This window comes from Myotis nattereri (genome assembly GCF_964212035.1).
Source record: "Myotis nattereri genome assembly, chromosome: 7".
NCBI classification, from domain to species: domain Eukaryota; kingdom Metazoa; phylum Chordata; class Mammalia; order Chiroptera; family Vespertilionidae; genus Myotis; species Myotis nattereri.
This window is the reverse complement of record NC_138082.1, coordinates 44,879,972-44,898,329: the sequence shown is the minus strand read 5'-3', so window position 1 is coordinate 44,898,329 and position 18,358 is coordinate 44,879,972. Positions and strand designations below refer to the sequence as shown.

At 41.7% G+C, this 18,358-nt stretch overlaps 1 protein-coding gene across 1 annotated transcript in view; it reads left to right on the top strand.

Moving 5' to 3' along the window:
• The window catches only part of MAP3K20 (mitogen-activated protein kinase kinase kinase 20), a 138,387-nt gene that overhangs the window by 106,101 nt on the left and 13,928 nt on the right, over nt 1-18,358 (top strand). Inside the window, exons 15-16 of the mRNA XM_081095637.1 lie at nt 3,176-3,238; nt 4,636-4,728. Of these exons, the coding sequence (XP_080951763.1) occupies nt 3,176-3,238; nt 4,636-4,728 (156 nt within the window). The remainder of the gene's footprint in view (nt 1-3,175; nt 3,239-4,635; nt 4,729-18,358) is intronic.

Genomic DNA, 18,358 nt, shown 5'->3' with positions numbered 1-18,358 from the left:
CTCAATTAGAGCCCCTGACACTAGCCTTTCTAGGGAAATCCCCTGTGGTCCAAAGAGAACCATCTACTTGCATTTTATGTGGGCTCTGGATCCATGGAAGGGACATCCTTATAGCCCTCAGCAGCCCTTAAGTCAGCGGTTCTCAACCTGTGGGTCGCCAACCTGTGGGTCATGACCTTTTTGGGGGTCGAACGACCCTTTCACAGGGGTCACCTAAGACCATCGGAAGACACATATGTAATTACATATTGTTTTTGTGATTAATCACTATGCTTTAATTATGTTCAATTTGTAACAATGAAAATACATCCTGCATATCAGATATTTACATTACGATTCATAACAGTAGCAAAATTACAGTTATGAAGTAGCAACGAAAATAATTTTATGGTTGGGGGGTCACCGCAACATGAGGAACTGTATTAAAGGGTCGCGGCATTAGGAAGGTTGAGAACCACTGTCTTAAGTGATGGCTTAGCTTCAACCTCAATGTCTTTTCCCTCTCAGTAGATGGGCAGGAAACCTCATGCATATGCATACACCTCAAAGGCTGGCAAATATTAATTTAATCTCGACCTCTGGGTGTGGACAAGTCCATCCCCAAAAGCTATGCTGGCTGTGATGGGCTATAGTAGGAAAAATTATTTTTCTAGTACAGAGAAGTGTCAGGGTTCCAAGAGAGAAATCTGGTAAAGTTTATGTTATTTGGCAGCTGCCCAATAAGATGCTCCCACCTGCCCTTCCCCTCTGCCGGCTTTGAAAGGGGACCGCACTCCTTAAGGAGCAGTCAGGAAGAAAGGGGGGGGCAAGCTGTGATACCTCACCAAAGCCCATGGTGATGGAAATATTCCCAGACTTGGCCTAGGACAGACAAAGTGCCCTCTGCATGCCAAGTTGGTATCATGAAGGCAAGCAGTGTCCAAACCTATTGGCTGTTGTCCAACAAAGTCAGCGAATGCCTACTCATTGCAAGACTGGGCCTGAGAAAACACAAAGGAAAATTCTTCCCCAAAGGAGTTTATGTCCTGGAGGAGACATAAAGCATGTACATACATACACCTTCTCACAGCACACCAAAGGAGTTCATGTCCTGGAGGAGACATAAAGCATGTACATACATACACCTTCTCACAGCACACCAAAGGAGTTCATGTCCTGGAGGAGACATAAAGCACGTACATACACCTTCTCACAGCACAGGGCCTTGGCAGTTGGAGGAAAGTGACTACTGCATTACCTCCGCTTGGGAGGGGCAGTGGGGGACAGAGAGCGGAAGCATCTGGGGGTGGGTGCCCTTGAGCTGGATCTTGAAGGAAAGACAAAATTTGGAATGTAGTTGGGAGTGGGAAAGGAAAGAACATTGGTCGAGATAGAATAAGGAGTTAAGAGAGAAGAAGAGCAGCAGAAGAGACTATAAAGGAACAGTGTGTGTCTGAAGGAAGGCCCAGGTGCAGGGAACTCGGGATACACAAAGCAGGAGGGACGCGGACAGCGGATGACTTCAGGCCTGGGATCTGGGACGGGACCTGGGGTCTGTGGGGACTATCGGAAATTTTGAGAATTGACATGTTTAAAACTTTGCTTCTGGAAGTTATCAAGTGGATTAGAAAGGAAAGGCTGGATTTTGAAAGACCAGTTCAGAGGCTGTGGTATAGAGAATGATAAGGCCAGGCTAGGGTAGGAACGTGTGAATGGAGAGAAGGCAGGACAGCACAGGTAAGAGCTGTGGGAAGTAGCACAGGGAGCAGAGAACAGTGTCGCTGAAGCCAGAGGTGGAAAAGCTTTATAGAAATGGTCCGTGCTGCGGAGAAGCCCAGGAACACAGGCGTGGAGAAACACAGGCGTGGAGAAAACAACACTGTGGGAAGCTGCCAGGTGGGGTGGGGGCAGCAGTGTCCTTTGCTCCAAAAGAGGGTGTGGCCACCCTCAAGACTCCCCTCAAGCTCCCAGGTGAGCCTGCATGTGGTTCTCAGAGCGGTGGGCGCTCCGCCTGACTGCCAGAGCCAGGCTGTCCTAGAGGGCCACATGGTGGGGCTCAGCCAACAGGCGACACTCTGTGAAACCCAGCCACATGGTGGGTAATTCTGACAGATAAGCTTATATCTGAGAGGGGAAAGCTAAGGAAAAAGGTCATGGAAACTTGCTCCAGGAGGGAGCTGCATATACTTAGGGTACAGAGGATGCACAATGCTTCAAGCTGGCCTTTTGGGATGGGGTACTGGATGGGTACCTCCAGACTAGAGGAGCCCTCATGGTACTTGTCAGAACTGTTACACACACACACACACACACACACACACACACACACACACACACACTGATGGGGAGAATGGGCCCTTCACTCTCTGCTCTTTCACTAATGCAGGCACAGGCATTGTAGTACCTTCTCGAAGAGTCTCAGCCCTCGAACAGGAGGTCATTGGCGTGGTCTCCTACCCTTCCGCAGCTCAGTGGTCCCTTGGAGCCTGTCTTGGCTCCCTCATGTGGAGGGGCGGCGTACAAGGGCTAGGGCTAAACATCCAATAAGTGTTCACTACATTGTCAAGTGTCAACAGCTTTCATTTCACTTTATAAAATGCATCTAATTTTTCTCACATTGGCACTTTTTTACTCTCTACATGATATGTTCAGTTCACAGAAAAGCTGGATTACACCTGATGAGTATAAGAAAGAAAAGAAAGAATCATAATTTAAATTGTCCTCCTGTCCTTTAAGAGTTCTTTGTGCTTCATTGGGGGAGGGAGTGTTGGATACATACCCAGAGAAAAGCCCTCATAAAGCAGCAAACCCTTCCGTGCGATTTCAGCCTTAATGAAGGTCTCTGGTGACATATTCATGTTCTTTGTTGTTTTTCCCAGTTACGCAGGGTGACAACTGCATTCTATGCACTGGAACATCAACTTGTCACTGTTATACCGGTGTTTGAAGAATGGCTTTATTTATTGTTTAGTCTGAGATTTAAATTCTTAAATATCTTCCTGTTCCATTAAATAGTTACGAACTGCATATAATACTGTGAACAGTCAGGTTTATTCTCCATAGACTTTGGATATTAACATCCCCAAGATATTTTATGAACTACATAAATAAAGAATGCCTTTATATGTGCACAATAATTTTAATCCTCTCGGCATTATCGGACCATTAATAAAGCCATGTGATTTTTTTTTTACAGTCAGCCATTGAGAAATTAACCCATGATTATCTAAACTTGTTTCACTTCCCACCACTAATTAAGGTAAGTAAGGTTTTTTTCTTACTGAGAATATGCTTTGATCGACATATGCACCTGCCACCTCCACACCTAAATTTGCCAATGTCGGGAACTGTTGTTTGAAGTGAAATTTAATCCTGTCTGTCCAACAAGAGGCCCTTTGAGTGAAGCTCAGGATGTGTTTAAATTGGACACCCTTACTCCCTGAAAGTTGAAACATTAACAATATATTCATGATAAGAGCCACACATGTCCCCTTAGTGGCTAGAGGATGGAAGTGCCAGCCTCTGCCCTCCCACCTGGCTCTGGAGACCTTTGCCTCTGACTCATAAGTCACTGAAGGAATCCACAGACCTGAGCTCAGGATGGTCACTTGCATTTGAACAACATATTAGTTTATGTGACATGTTCTTTTGAATATAGTCTAAAGGTATATGGTTTACTGTGTTATTAAATAAGTAGATACTTGCTCATTTTTTAGATTTTTACATTTTTTATTTTAAGAAGATACAGAGCTGGGATCATTTTACTTCTTCTGTGGTTGATATAGCAGACGTTTGAAAACCTAAATAAGCTTACTGACTGCTGAAGCTTCCACATTTAAGTAACTGTGCTTAATCTTCGCATTACCAGTTGTTTTCATGGCTTATATTCTCACCGAACCAGTTTTTAACATCGTTTAAATGACTAAAAGACAAAGGTCTCCAATATCTATGAAATAAGTAAATGCACATTAATAAGAATTAGAACGCTTACTCTCTTCAAGAAAAAACATTAAAAAAAAATTAGTGACTTGTTCCTGAATTGTCTATGCATCACTTAAGAAAATTCACTTGGAATTTTTGTTTCAATTTTGATAGCAAATATCATACGACTTAGAAGCCATTCACCAGCCTTAAACCTTAAACTCACATCCCATATCTTAATCTCCAGATACTTGCTCTTAATACACAGACATCTTCTCATTCATTAACTAGTATGGTTCTCCGTCTCTAAGCCCTAGAAGGCTCATTTGTTCCTCTGCTTGGTCCTCCATCCCCACACGCTAATTCCTCGTTGGGAAGAGTTTGTAAATATTTGGAGTGCTGTGAAACGCTCAAGGTAAAGTCTGTCAGTGCATGTCCAGTGCTCAGTGCATTTCTGGGGTAAAATTACACAATGCAAGAAGCACTGTGAAAAATGTACGCCTGTGACGTTCAACCTGGAGCAGGTGAGATAAATCCCTCGGCAAAGTTCTCAAAAACTTAAGATGTCAGTCCTTTGCTTTAAGTAATGGTCATTTGAAGCTTATTCCAAAAATAACCAAAAGTTAAAACATATATTAGAATGGAAAAGCTGGTGCTGAGAAAGCATCTCTTTTCCATGAGAAGTAAAAGGAAAAACTCTGTCTAGAATAAACGGTGTTTGGTTTTCTGTTTTAGGACTCAGTAGGTGAACCTGAAGAAAATGAGGAAAAAATAGTGAACCTTGAACTTGTTTTTGGTTTTCACTTGAAGCCAGAAACAGGCCCACAGGTAAATCGCATTTTAAGTTGTTCGGATAAATTTCAACCTAATTTATTCTTTTTCTCTCCTGGTATTCTGTGGTTTTATACACCCACCCCCCTCCCAGCTGGTGACTCGACTCTGAGTAAATTTATAGACTTTATAAAATAGACTTTAGTTGAAACTGCCAGCTGCTTCTGTAATCCCATCTAGGAATCTTACTCTCTTGCCACCCAAACCCTCAAGGAAACAGTAAAGCGTGGACGGGGAGAGGTGAATACGGACGGAGTGTTTATGCTGCTTTGCATCACAGCTGCTTGTTTCCTGTTTCTTAAGGGGAAGCAATTTTTAATGTCAAGAGTAAAACAACGCTGAGAATGGAACAGTAGGCAACATGGAAACTCAAATTATCAGCTCTAACCAGGGCAGCAGGACATTTGACCAAGAGTCATTCAGGCAGGCTTTCACTCTACGTTATATTTAAAGTCTGGGAAACTTCTTTGGCCCGGGCAGCGTACGAATTGGAATCATAATAGGATTGTGTTACTTTGGATTCCTACAGGTAACTAGCAATAATGACACCTTCTAATTGAGCACATATGACGTTCCAGGTATGCAGTACAGAGGTGTTGATGTTGTTTTCACCCATTTACGAATGGGGAAACTGAGGCTCTGAAAGATAAAATAACTTGTCCAAGGGTTACATGGCTAGCAAGTAGCAGAATAACGATTTGAATGCAGGCCTCTCAGACCCCAGAACCAAGCTTTTAACTACTGCACGATTTGTTCCTTTCCTTGGAGACAGCCAGAGACCTTGTCAATGCAGCTCCTCCAAGCATGTCAAACTCGCAGTCCGCGGGCCACAAACAATGCATGTGGCCCAGCTGTGAGTTTGACATGCTTGCTAGCCAGTTGCTCTGATAGGGCTGGTGTCAGCCCACTGGCTCTTCACTAATTCAAAGAGGCTGACCCAGGCCATTCCTGGGACCAGTGCTTGGGAATGAATCGAAATTGTTGCAAAGGGTTGAATTTTCACCCGCGGCTTCCAAAGATGCTCTTTCTAGACACCTGACAGAGTGTCTTTCCTGCACTGCTGCAGCTGAATTGATGCTTTTGCTGAAGGGAAATATTTACTTCCCTTGTTTTAGCCACATAACTTGGTTGAGTGAGAGCTGCTCTCTCTCCAGGTGTCCTGTCTATGAATGTTTTTCTTTCCCCTCTGCAAATGGGTCATTGTCTACTCATGCCTGTTGTTAGAAGCAGCCACAGAAAGGGGGAAGGACAGTAAGTTCCTCTCTCTCCAACAGCAAGCACAGGCCCTTCTAACCCTGAGATTCAGTAGCGGTGAGCACCTTTGAGCCCATCTCATGTTAAACAAGTTGCACATTTCAATTTGCCTTCTTTAGTATCCTTGGCCTCATGGCACTTAATTGGTGAGTACTCTGTGTTTAAATGGCTTGTAGTTGATAAAAGAAGAGGAAAGTATTTTTCGTAAAACAGATTTAGTCAAGGGTAGTCTCAACCAAGAAAATAATTTTCAACTAACAAAGAAATGATTCGTTAATGTGGAAAATCAAAAAGTAATTGTTTAGTAAATATTAGAAGCTAAAATGCTATCAATGACATTTGATACCAAATACAGCAGTCTGTTTTTGCCCATAATTGAGTCATTGGTTATTCACAAGGCCTAAAATCACCGTAACCTTTGATATTCTGCTGATCCCTGGCCACCTTGTGGAGGAATTTCCCCCATTCATTCAGCACACATTTACTGAGGACCTCCAGTGTGCCTGGCTCTAGGCTAAATACTCCATAATACAAAGTCAAAAAGTACAGACGGCTTGCAAGGAGCTCATAGCTTATCAAGCTGTGGCAGTGCAGTGCCAGGGGTTCAAGGACACTCTGAGACGGGCCTGAACAGACTTTGTCACTAGCTGGAGATGGGGGAGGAGAAGGGAGGAGCCAGGACGGGACCAAAGATTCTAGTGCGGCAGCAGGACAGGTGATGTTATAGTGTAATCGATCAAAAAGTGAAAGGTACAATGTGGACGTCATGCCAAGGTGCTAACAGTGTAAAGAAACAACTGAAATGGGTGCGTTTAACCAGGAAAAGCTTTTTTGGAAGGGAAGAATTTTGAAACGGGCTTGAAGGGGTTGTTTGCAAATAATTCCGTGAGTATAGTGTTTAAAGCTTATGCTTAGAGAGTACTTCTTTCTAAAGAGTGGAGGTTACTTCATAAATGTCATCTCATTTATACCCCTGGCATGTCTGTGAGATGCATAAGGCACAGTATTGTCATCACTTGTTAGAAAACTGATAGAAAGCGAGTGTAAGCTGAGGTGAGGACAGAGCTGAGTCCAGAAATTACATCTTTACTATCACCTCTATATTAAACATGTGCTCTCTCTCATACCTGACCCAAGGTTTTTGAGCCATTTGTAAACTTTCATAAAGTAATACTACAATAAGTTACTCTCCAGTTCTAAACTAGATGGCTGTGCCAGCCTATACCCTTACATTATGAAATACTTTCTCACAAAAGCACTTTAAATTGAAATTCCAATTCCCCACATGAAAATTTTGTTACTTTGACCCTTAAAGGTGGACCTGAAAAAAGACATCCTCAAAATATAGTCCTAGAAGTGGGATTACTGAGTCAAATGGGAGTTCCATCTTTAACTTTTTGAGGAAACTCCACACTGCCTTCCACAGTGGCTGCACCAGTCTGCATTCCCACCAGCAGTGCACGAGGGTTCCTTTTTCTCCACATCCTCACCAGCACTTGTCGTTTGTTGATTTGTTGATGATAGCTATTCTAACAGGTGTGAGATGGTATCTCATTGTTGTTTTGATTTGCATCTCTCGGATGATTAGTGACTTTGCGCATGTTTTCATATGTCTCTTGGCCTTCTGTATGTCCTCTTTTAAAAAGTATCTATTTAGGTCCGTTGTCCATTTTTTTATTGGATCATTTATCTTCCTTTTGTTAAGTTGTATGAGTTCTCAGTAAATTTTGGAGATTACATCCTTATCTGAAATATCATTGGCAAATATGTTCTCCCATGCAGTGGGCTTTCTTGTTGTTTTGTTGATGGTTTATTTGCTGTACAGAAGCTTTTTTTTATTTTATGTAGTCCCATTTGTTTATTTTCTCCTTAGTCTGCATTGCCCTAGATAGGAGCTGTGTCGGTAAAGATATTGCTACAACATATGTCTTCTATTTTGCTGCCTATGGAGTCTTGTAGGATTTTTATGGTTTTCCGTCTTACATTTAAGTTCTTTAGCCATTTTGAGTTTGTTTTTGTGTATGGTGTAAGTTGGTGATCTAGTTTCATTTTTTTTGCATGGATCTAACCAAATTCCCTAACACTATTTATTGAAGAGACTGTCTTGACTCCATTGTATGCTCTTGCCTCCTTTGTCAAATATTAATTGAGCATAATGGCTTAGGTCGATTTCTGGGTTCTCTGTTCTGTTCCATTGGTCTATATGTCTGTTCTTGTGCCAGTACCAGGCAGTTTTGAGAAACATAGCTTGGTAATATAGCTTGATATCTGGTATTGTGATCCCTCCAACTTTGTTCTTTCTCAGGATTGCTGTGGCCATTCAGGGCCTTTTTTTTTCATTTCAGATGAATTTTTGGAGAGTTTGTTCTAGATCTTTGAAGTATGCCATTGGTATTTTAATGGGGATTGCATTGAATCTGTAGATTGCTTTGGGTAGTGTGGACATTTTAATGATGTTGATTCTACCAATCCATGAACATGGTATGTTATTCCATTTGTTTATGTCTTCCATACTAACGTTTTTTAAGCCTTATTTATAGACAGATGAATTATGACACCAAAGTGAGGTTGGTTTGTTCAACTGAGCAAAGCCAGTCACATGTGAGAGCTTGTGCCTGCTACTGTGGTCAAGAGCCACTGTGCTTGCCTAGATCTTAGTCCTTGCTGACATACCCCTCTGGAGAACGAGGCCCTCACCAGACCCTAGCACCATCTACACTTAAAGATTCTTCCACAAATGAAATAGCCATTTCCTTTCCTTTTTTGAGGCAATCTGGCAGAGAAAATGATTGGGCCAAAGGCTTCACTCACTAAAATTTTAAATTAAATTAATAATTAGTGAGAATGCATTTTACCTATTTACCTGGCTTATTTCTAAAGAGTACAATTAATTATTAACTGAAAAAGCATTGTATGTTGAGGCAGCCTTGAAGTTATGACCATGGAATTAGCAGAAATTGGGTCTTTCTCAGCTGAAGTTTCTTGTGCTAGGGGCTTGAAATGCCTATGATAATTATTATTATTTTATACCTCTGGCAGACACTGTGGCAACTACTTTGCAAACATTTTTCTCATGTAATTTTTACAATCCACCATCACAGGGAGCATTATCCCTGTATCATCCCTGGGAGGGAACTGAGGGAGGGAGAGGTCAAGTTTTTCATCCAGAGTCCCCACCTGGTAAGGGGTAGATTCAGTGCAAGGGCGGAACCATATTGTTATACTTCCTCTTTTTGGAAGTATCATCATCCCCCAAGTATATTAGTAATAAAAAAGCAAAAATTGTTGGTCAGTTAATACTAAATTGCCATTTTGTTTTCTGTAGAAAGTGCCTTGTGTTTTGTAATCTAAGGCCTTTAAAAAATATATATATGTGTTTTTACTGATTTCAGAGAGAGAGTTAGAAATATCAATGTTGAGGAAGAATCATTGACTGGCTACATCCTGCACACCCCTACTGGGGATCAAGCCCGCAACCCTGGCATGTGCCCTGACCGGAAATTGAACCGTGACCTCCTAGTTCATGAGTGGACACTCAACCACTGGGCCACACCGGCCGGGTTTGATCTAAGGCCTTTGACTTGGCACAAAGGAAAGGGGCTCCTAGAATCTCAGGCAGCTTCATGCACTCCTGAGGCTGGCAACCACCCTTTTTCATTGAAATATTCTGCTGCATAGAGTTTATTATTATATCTGTAAGAAACTCACCAGCCAGAAATATTGATTCTCAAATTGCCAAGGAATAAACTATCAAATCACCCAGCAGTTTTCTCACTAAGATCTTTCTGAGACTTCGTGCCATAAAAATTCAAAAGCAGAGTTACGAAGGAACTATCTGGGAGGCCATTCATTCCTTGTTGGCTGTCGTACACTTTGTTCCTCCCCATCCTGATGTCCTCCTTTTCCCAGTGAGGCGAGGAAACCTGACTGCGGCTGGGCTCCTGTGGGTCCACGTTGATTACCCGCCACAGAGAAGAGACTGGGGTTGGAAAAGCTTCAGAAACAGCAACGTCTCCCCCAACACCCAGCTTCAGAGGCCCTTACACAGAGATAGGCTTCCCCACCCCAGTCCGTCCCACCAAATGACCATCTCTTCTGGTTTCTTTTGAGTCATATTTTGAAGGGGCCTGTTTAGAAGGGAGGGAAGCAGCACTCACTGCCCATCAGAGCGAAGGCTTTTCCTGTCTTCTCCCACACCCTCTTGTCCCCTTCTCCCACTCCCACTCTCCGGTTCTTTCATCTATAGGTTAAAAAGCTGCTTTTTACAAATACTTCCCACTTACTATTGTGCTTTTAGGTCTTTATTAGATTGCTTTATAAAATGTTGCATTTAATAAACTTAATTGAATCTCCAGGCCCTTTCTCATAGCACTATGAATATCAAAAACGGTCAAATAGGGCTTTTTTCCCCCCTATTGTGTAATTTTTATAAATGGATAAACATGAATAAAATAACAGGGCACAAAGAAAAGGATTTTGTAAGGAAGTAAAAAGCCAACACCTTTTGTAAATTTCAGAACAGCTAAAACCAGCACTTTCTTTACTCTTATATATCTTGCATTTATTAAAAATTCAGTGTAGGGAAATTTATTTCCCATGTTCAGCTATTTTGAGGGGGAAATATACGTACACGCATGTGTTTGTGTTACTAAGTACATAAGCTTGCAGTGGTAGGGTTCTATAGGAAATCAAATTTTAATTGACAGTGAAGGAACAAATTCAGTTCGGAATTTGACTACACAACATGCTGCTGATTTCTAATTAGAGCGTGGAGATAGACTTCCAATGGGTTGGTCGGTGGCCTGTATAGCTAAGCAGACCTGAGAGGTGCTCAGTACGTACTTGCCAGTGAGGTGTGGAAATGGCGTGCCAGAAAATGTCTAACAGCTGGAAAAAGCAGCCCTCACTTGCAGTGTTTGCAGATTTCCGTGGTTTAAATAAATACTCCCACCACAGCCAAGTTCAAGTTACCAATCTGGCATCACTGAACTTGGAGGCAGGGAGAGATGTGAGCGCTCACACCATGAGAGCTGGCCCCAGCACACCATTGGATCGCTCTTGGTCTTCTTGGTCAAGATTCTGAATTCCTTTTAAAATAGCTCATAGCAAGGATCTCATGAAAAGACTTTGGTCTGAACAAATTGCAAATACATGTTGCTGGTTTCCAGCTGGAATTATAGGCAGAGTTAGTTCAAAGAGAGCTCGAGCCCCCCAATGACTCCATTGTTGGCTTAGGACACCTTGAATCGCACTGGCTCATACAGGTGCACTAACCATATTGTATGAATCAAAGATTAGGATTTGAGTTTGTACTCAAATACTTATGGAAATAGATAAACAAAATTTTAATCTGTGATTGTTTCTTAAGATGTTGGAACAGTTGTAGTTGTTGACGCCATGATGTTGGTAATAGTAGAGGAGATTCTGCTTTTACATACAGGTTTCCCAAAGCCTCTGGGGCTCATTGAAAGTTCGGCAGAGAGAAGACTTCAGTAACTCACAGTGACCTGTGTTTTCTGAACCAACAATTAGGTCTTAAAAATAGTCAGCAATAAGAGGGAGAGATCGTTTGAAATGAAATTAAAAGCAGCATATTGTAAAAGCAAAGATGTATGACGACCGTGTCAATCATGGACATTAGGATTTGGACTGAGAATAGCTCAACTGGTAAGCAATGCCTATTAACTAGGCTAGTGGTTCTTTAAAAGTATATTTCTTGCCCTAGCTGGTTTGGCTCAGTGGCCTGCAGACTGAAAGGTCCCGGGTTCTATTCTGGTGCAGGAGGCAGCCGATCAGTGATTCTCTCCTCATCATTGATGTTTCTCTCTCTCCCTCTCCCTTCCTCTCTGAAATCAATAAAAATATATTAGAAAAAAATCATATTTCTTGAAGTCATGGAAGGTGGGAGGAGAATTTAATATGTAAAAGAGCTGTTTTTATATTTTGAGGGTCCTGGGTAAAAGTTCTTTTGCAGCCCATTTCTCAGTATTAAAAAAAATTTAAGCAGTAATTAGGTAAGCCAGATCACCTTCTATATTCACTGAGAAATTCAGTCTGAGATAGAATAGATTCTTAATTATTCAAAAATCAATAACAAGATTTACTATTCTTTTTCTCCAAGATGAATACCTAGCACCTTTCACTTTCAAATACAGTTTTTAAAAAATAAAAAAGCCCTTTTCAAACATGTCAACTAACATCCACACCATTTCAGGTAGTCAAGTGTCTAATACATCATATGAAAGTATGTCTCACTCGATTTCACTTTATTTTACCATCATCCGCAAAGCCCCTTTTTCATACATAACTCAAATAACAATCCCCCCAAATGCAATATAACAACCTTATCTCCACTGGTGTCTAGTTGGCACCAATCTGCCCTGACCTTAGACACAAGCCATTGTTAAGGGTGTAACGCATTTACATATTTTGCAATAAAACATCAGTTATTTGCATTACTGTGTCAAGTTTTATTTGATTCTTTCACCTAAAAATGACTCATTTTCCTTTCTTGTATTTTAAAAACCAACTACTCTAAGCTTGTTTGAGAATAATCAAAAATTGCCCATTTAGCTAGAAGTCATTTTCTTTTCAAAAGGCAAATGTTATTTAATCTTTCAGCTGTGCATTGTGCCATCATAAATACTTTCTTTTCAGCACAGTTGTGGGGACTGAAATGAGCCCACTAATTGCCTCCCATTTCGACTGACATGTGGTGGTTTAGTGGAAAGAGAACACAGCAGGGAGAAGGAAATAGGAGGCTGAGAAAATGAGAGCTAATTATTTTCACTGCCTCATGTCAGGCTCTGTGTCAGCCTTGTTTTTACAAACTGGAAGGTTTAGCACTAAATAAAACAAACTGGCGTCATGTTTTTATATACTGGCAGTGTCATGGAAGCAGCTGCACATCTCAAAGACAATATAATGCCTGCGTTCGCATGGACACCATCTGACAGACACTGTGAGCCACCGCTAATGAGGACATCACAGTGGTGCCAAGTGAAAGGTGCTGAATTATGTATGATTCTTCATCAGTACAGCAATAGTCCTGTACATCATTATGAGACATTGTTTTGCTGAAGAGATTAAAACATTCTTAGTTCCAGACCCGGCAACCTATACGCGCTGAAAGAGGTTATTAATGGAATTTTTAGGGAGAGTTTCTTGTGCATTTCTTTTTGGTGGAAAAACAAATCTCGTGGGACAAAGCCGTGATGGGTCACGACACTGTACAGCTAAAGAAGAGGAGCAAATTAACCATACTTGCATTATCTCCCTTTTAAAGGCAGCATCATAAAATCGAGTGTAGCGGGGTGATACATAATGATAAATAACCCAGGTGCTAGTGCGGGATGCTCCCCTCTCCTGCCTTTAAAACAGCAGGTTCCGGCAGCTGAGCTAGATAATAGCAACGCATGTAAAGACGCCTTCGGAGGCCTAAATCATCAACATCTTACTACTTTTAATACCAGCATGACCAACATCTCTATCGTATTTTTATTTCATCTTGCGTTTCTTGCCTGCTATGAGATTGTTTCCCTTTCTTCCCCCCTCTTGAATCTTAAAAAGTTTATTCCGACCTCTGTGTTATATATTTTAAAATGTTTCCTCGGTACAGGCCTTTGTAAGGTGGAGGGGCATCTTTGCTAGAATTCTGAGCGATCTCTGATGATTTTACTTTTCCTCTGTTCGTGGGGGACAGATGGGGGCCTGATGGGGACTTTAACCAGCAGTGTGTCTAATGAGACGGGGCATGCCCAGCACTTAAGCTGCAATTCTAGCGCAGCTAAGTGAATTTTCTGCAAATCTACATTTTCTGAGCCTCAGTCTGCTCATCTATAAAATGGTATCTATGAGAGGGTGAATCTGTGAAGATTAAGTAGCATGGCTAACTTCAAACACCCATGTGGAAACAGCTGGATATATACAGTGCAGTCTGCCAATTCCAGCTCTGTGACGTTCTAGAGCAGGCAAAGTTAATCGATGGTGAAGAAATTGGAACAGTGGCGGTGCCTCTGGTTGTGCAGGAAGGATTGGCTGGGAAAGGGCATGAGGGCACTTTCTAGGGAAGTAAAAATAATTTGCTTTTTTGTGTGGTTACATTGGTATATACATCGGTCACCATTTATTCAACAATGCATTTAAGATATTGCACTTTATTGTATGCAAATTATACCTCAATAAAAAAAAATACATTAAAAAAAATGTTGTCTGCAACCTTCAGGTAAAGGTGATCTGTAGGAGCCTGAAATCCTGATATGGGGTCTGTTTCCTTCTGAAATGTACTGAAAAATCTTGGCCTTAGATGTTTAAAGATTTACCTATAGTGTTCATATTTGCAATAAAGTGTTGATAGGAAAAAATTAGAGAGAGATTTTATTCCCTGAGTTGCCCAGAATTTAATATTTAAAGTTTAATTTTTGTACTTCCTTCAATTCCTTTTCCCATTTGGAAAATGTGTTGCTATCTTGATGTGGGGGGGGGGGGGTGCGGCGGAGAGCAGGGATATCTATGTTTGGCATCGCTTATACTCCAAAGATTTTAAACAGCTTGCAAAGAACATAAAAATGATTTCTCAGTAAGACATACTTTAGCATTAACTGAGTGTTGTTTAGAATTTTGTCTTTACAGGGTTAATAGTTCCTCTTTTACTCGGCCAATAATCTTAAATCAGAAAAAGATTTTATAAAGTTGGCAATGCTGAAGCAGTTCAAAGGGAATGAACGCTTGCTTGTCCTCCACCTACCAGGCACTTGCTCTTTAAATTATCCAGGTATTTCAGCAGCTGCCCAGATAAATGGTACCCAGCAGAATTGTCACCTTTTCATCAGTTTCAAATGCAAAAATTCCCCTCTCCTCAACAAAATTCCATATATCTCTTGTAGATTCGCATTGGGAGGCAGATTATCTCGCTGGTAGAAAGGTGTGGATAACTCTCTTTTTGCTATTCAGCACCCTAACAAAGAGCTGCCCAGTGCCCGGCTCTGCTCCTGTCATAGTGTCTTTTCCCTCTTGAATAGTAATCAGCGTCCCCCAGAAATGTGCGTCAAGGTGCAGAAATGAGCAGTGGGAATGTCTTCTCATGTGGGAATCCAGTTAGGAGGCTAAAATCCACGGTGGCCAGGACCTGTCCCGTGATCTGTTTGTGTAACTAGACGGGACGGGTTGTTGCTGGTTTGGGGAGTGGAAGTCATGCCTCGCCACAAAGCCCTTGACGCCAGGGCTGCAGGGAAGTGTTTGTGATTCCAGGCATTGGCCAGATCAGTCAAGAAAGAGCATACAGACCGTGGATGGCACCGTATGCACTTTTAACAATGATCTTTTTCAACAATGGAGGGGGAAATCGGCCATGTTGGACTTGTTAGAGACTCAGTGTTCCAATCTCTGCCATGGAGCCCTAAAAAGGAATTCATTGAGATCATTTGCACTGTTTATTGACTTTGGGAGATAAAAGTCCTCTGCACTGTAATTCTTACTTCTGTTAACCCATAACACGGATTGTTCAGGATTCAGAAAAGACTGAGGGGAAACCTGCTCTCATAGAGTACACCACCTTGGTTGAGTTCTGAGCTCTACAACTTGCTGTCGTGGTCGAATACCTCATCTTTAGTTTCCTCATCTGAGGTAAAGCTCTCTGGCTGTCAATCACTTTTCATGGCCATTGTACCTCGAGATGATGTTCCTATTGGTAGGACCGCTTCAGGATTCATTGACGCAGGAAAGGGAAGAACTGGTGTTATTTCATTTATCTATGTAAGAAGATACACGTTTGCTCCTTCTTTGATTTCTTTCATAAAATCAGTCAGTGTTATATTGCCACCTGGCTGCACCTTCTGCTTTTTTCCCAACCTTGGACATTCCCTGGCATTAAAGTTATTTAGTGTTCTCTGGATCCCCAAATTCATGCCCAAGTATGATGCTCTGGCCCAGCCTGTCTGTTCTGGCCAGATGCCAAATCTAGGCACTCTTCGTACCTTCCTGCCAGTGAACACTCATTACCTCTGGCCCATTCCCTTAGATTGCTGCTAGATGATGGGCCACCCAGTCCAATAACAAACTGGAGCTCTGTTGGTAACCAATATTAGTAACAATAATAATTACTCCTCTTTGAGCTCCTTTTTTGGCTCTGACACTGTGCTGGGAACTTAATTTACGTTATCTCATTTAAACCTCAGAGAGCACAACTAGTTGTTTGTAATTAAAGGACAGGAAGGCTCCGACAGGACATATAACTTGGCTAAGGTTGGGAGAGAAGAAAGTTGGGGCGGGGGGAGATTCAAACCCATGTTGTTGGACTTTAGACTTGTGGTCTTTTATCTCCCCCTTTTGCTTCTCCCCTAGTAAATGGCTTAATGTATCATTCTTTCCTATATTGTTTCTGTTTTAAAAGAAATCCTCAAAATCTTCAACCTAATGAGTGAATAACAGGACTATTTCAGACCAGCATGGGTGAAATGCTTTTGGAAAGGGAGTTCTTTGAGGCCCCACAGGCTTTCTCAAAATACAGAGTTGCCTGCTTTTGATTTCTGCTTGTCAGAATTGAGAATCATTCTCACACGTCCAAAGTGACTTTAGAATGTTTCCGATTAAAAAATCAATACCCACCTTTCTGTCACTCACATCAAGCCAAAATCAATAGTTCACCCTGGTTAAACTGAATCGTTTTTAAAACAGAGCCCTCATTCCCATGACCTGGTCCCTATCACTACCAAGGAACTGAAAAGGTAGCAATTGTGCATGTAAAAATCTATATTGGGCTTGTAAGTATGTGGAATTGTTACTTTTAGTGATATTACTGATGATTCAATTCATCTTATTTGTATGAAAAACCTTTTCAGTGATCAATTGTGTAAGAACTCATTCCATGGCATTCCATCTGGAGTTGAATTCCTGTGGAATTCAATAACTTGTTTAAATCCTAGGAGTTGTGGAGAATTTTCATTGACACCCTATGACTCACTGGGTAACAAAAATACCAGGAATACTTTAGAGTAATTTGAAATTGAGCAAAAGTTAAAGAATTTCATTACTTTGTGGATTACTTTTCTTAAGTAGACAACAATTGAATCATAGAGGCCCTGAAAATACCTAAGTGTAATAGCAGGGCATTGACAGATTGAGTTAATAATTCAGGTAAACAATGCATATTCTCTTTCTTTCTTACCCAGCTTTGTAACAAGAAGTACCTGCTTTTTAATGAATGGAGAATGCCACCCTTGTCTTATAACCGCCTTGATTATACTTTTATTGCTTCTGCAGCTATTTTCCTTTATGGTTCGGGTGAAAGGCTTTCTTTCAGATAAGAGAAAAGGGGAATTTAGAAAGTAGAAGGTCTGTGACGCTATTATGTAGATCTTTGTTTCTCCAACTTAGACTTTGAGAAACAAAGAAGCAGTTGCCCCAGGGCAGGACCGATGGCCACTTGATGTTTTGGTTGTATTAGCAAAATATTCTCTGGTCCTTCTCCCTCCTGTCTGTGTCAATAGCTGGTCCCATTGTGAAGCTCCTCAAACCACCCAGTGAGTCCATCCTGCCACCCTTCCCAACTGTCCTCCCCCATTGGCATCGCCTCCAACTTCGGAGCCAGGCCTCCTTGTGCGGTTATCATCCCACCTCCACCGCTCATTGGCTAGGAAACTCTTGGAAAAGTCCTTAACCTGTCTGAGGCCCATTTTCCACTCTTACCTATTTTAAGGATATCGACTAGGTAAGTTGGTATTAACCGCATACATACCCAGCAACATGCCGAGAGCACAGTAAGCATTCCCCAGTTGTGAATCCCTTCCCGTCAGTCCCTTCTCGCCGCAGAGTTTCTCTGAGCATGTGCACTTTGGGGAATGAGGTCACAGAGTACTTGGGTTGTGAGATGGGAGAGCCAAGCAGAGGGAATCGGACATTTGCACACAGTTCAAGGTCTTTTGACTGTGCTTTGACTAACTTAATTCCAAAACTTGACAGGTAAGAGAAACAGAACTACATAAACTCAGCTTGTTGAAGGCTTTTTATTCCAGCTGCTGCCTTGAGTCTGTTTCAGAGAAAAGCAATGGAGACTCCAAAGAGTCATTATCCTGCCCAGTCATCTCTGGGCCCAAGTTGTCACGGAAGCAGTGCCTCCAAAACAAAGAAATACTGAGAGATTTGTCAATTCTGAGTGACTAACTTGACTTATGTTAGCCAAGAGCTAGATTTTCGTATTTTTAATAGATCTTTTCCATCACTAATTGTCTCTCCTTCTTGTGCCTGTGACTGGGGAAAGCGGGTGACTCCCCTCAGGCCTGTGCTCCTCTTGGCTCTGCAATTCTTCTGCAAGTTTTCCTAAGACATCAGGCTCCCCCAGCTTCCTTGTGAAGCCAACAGGTTGTCAACAGCCTTT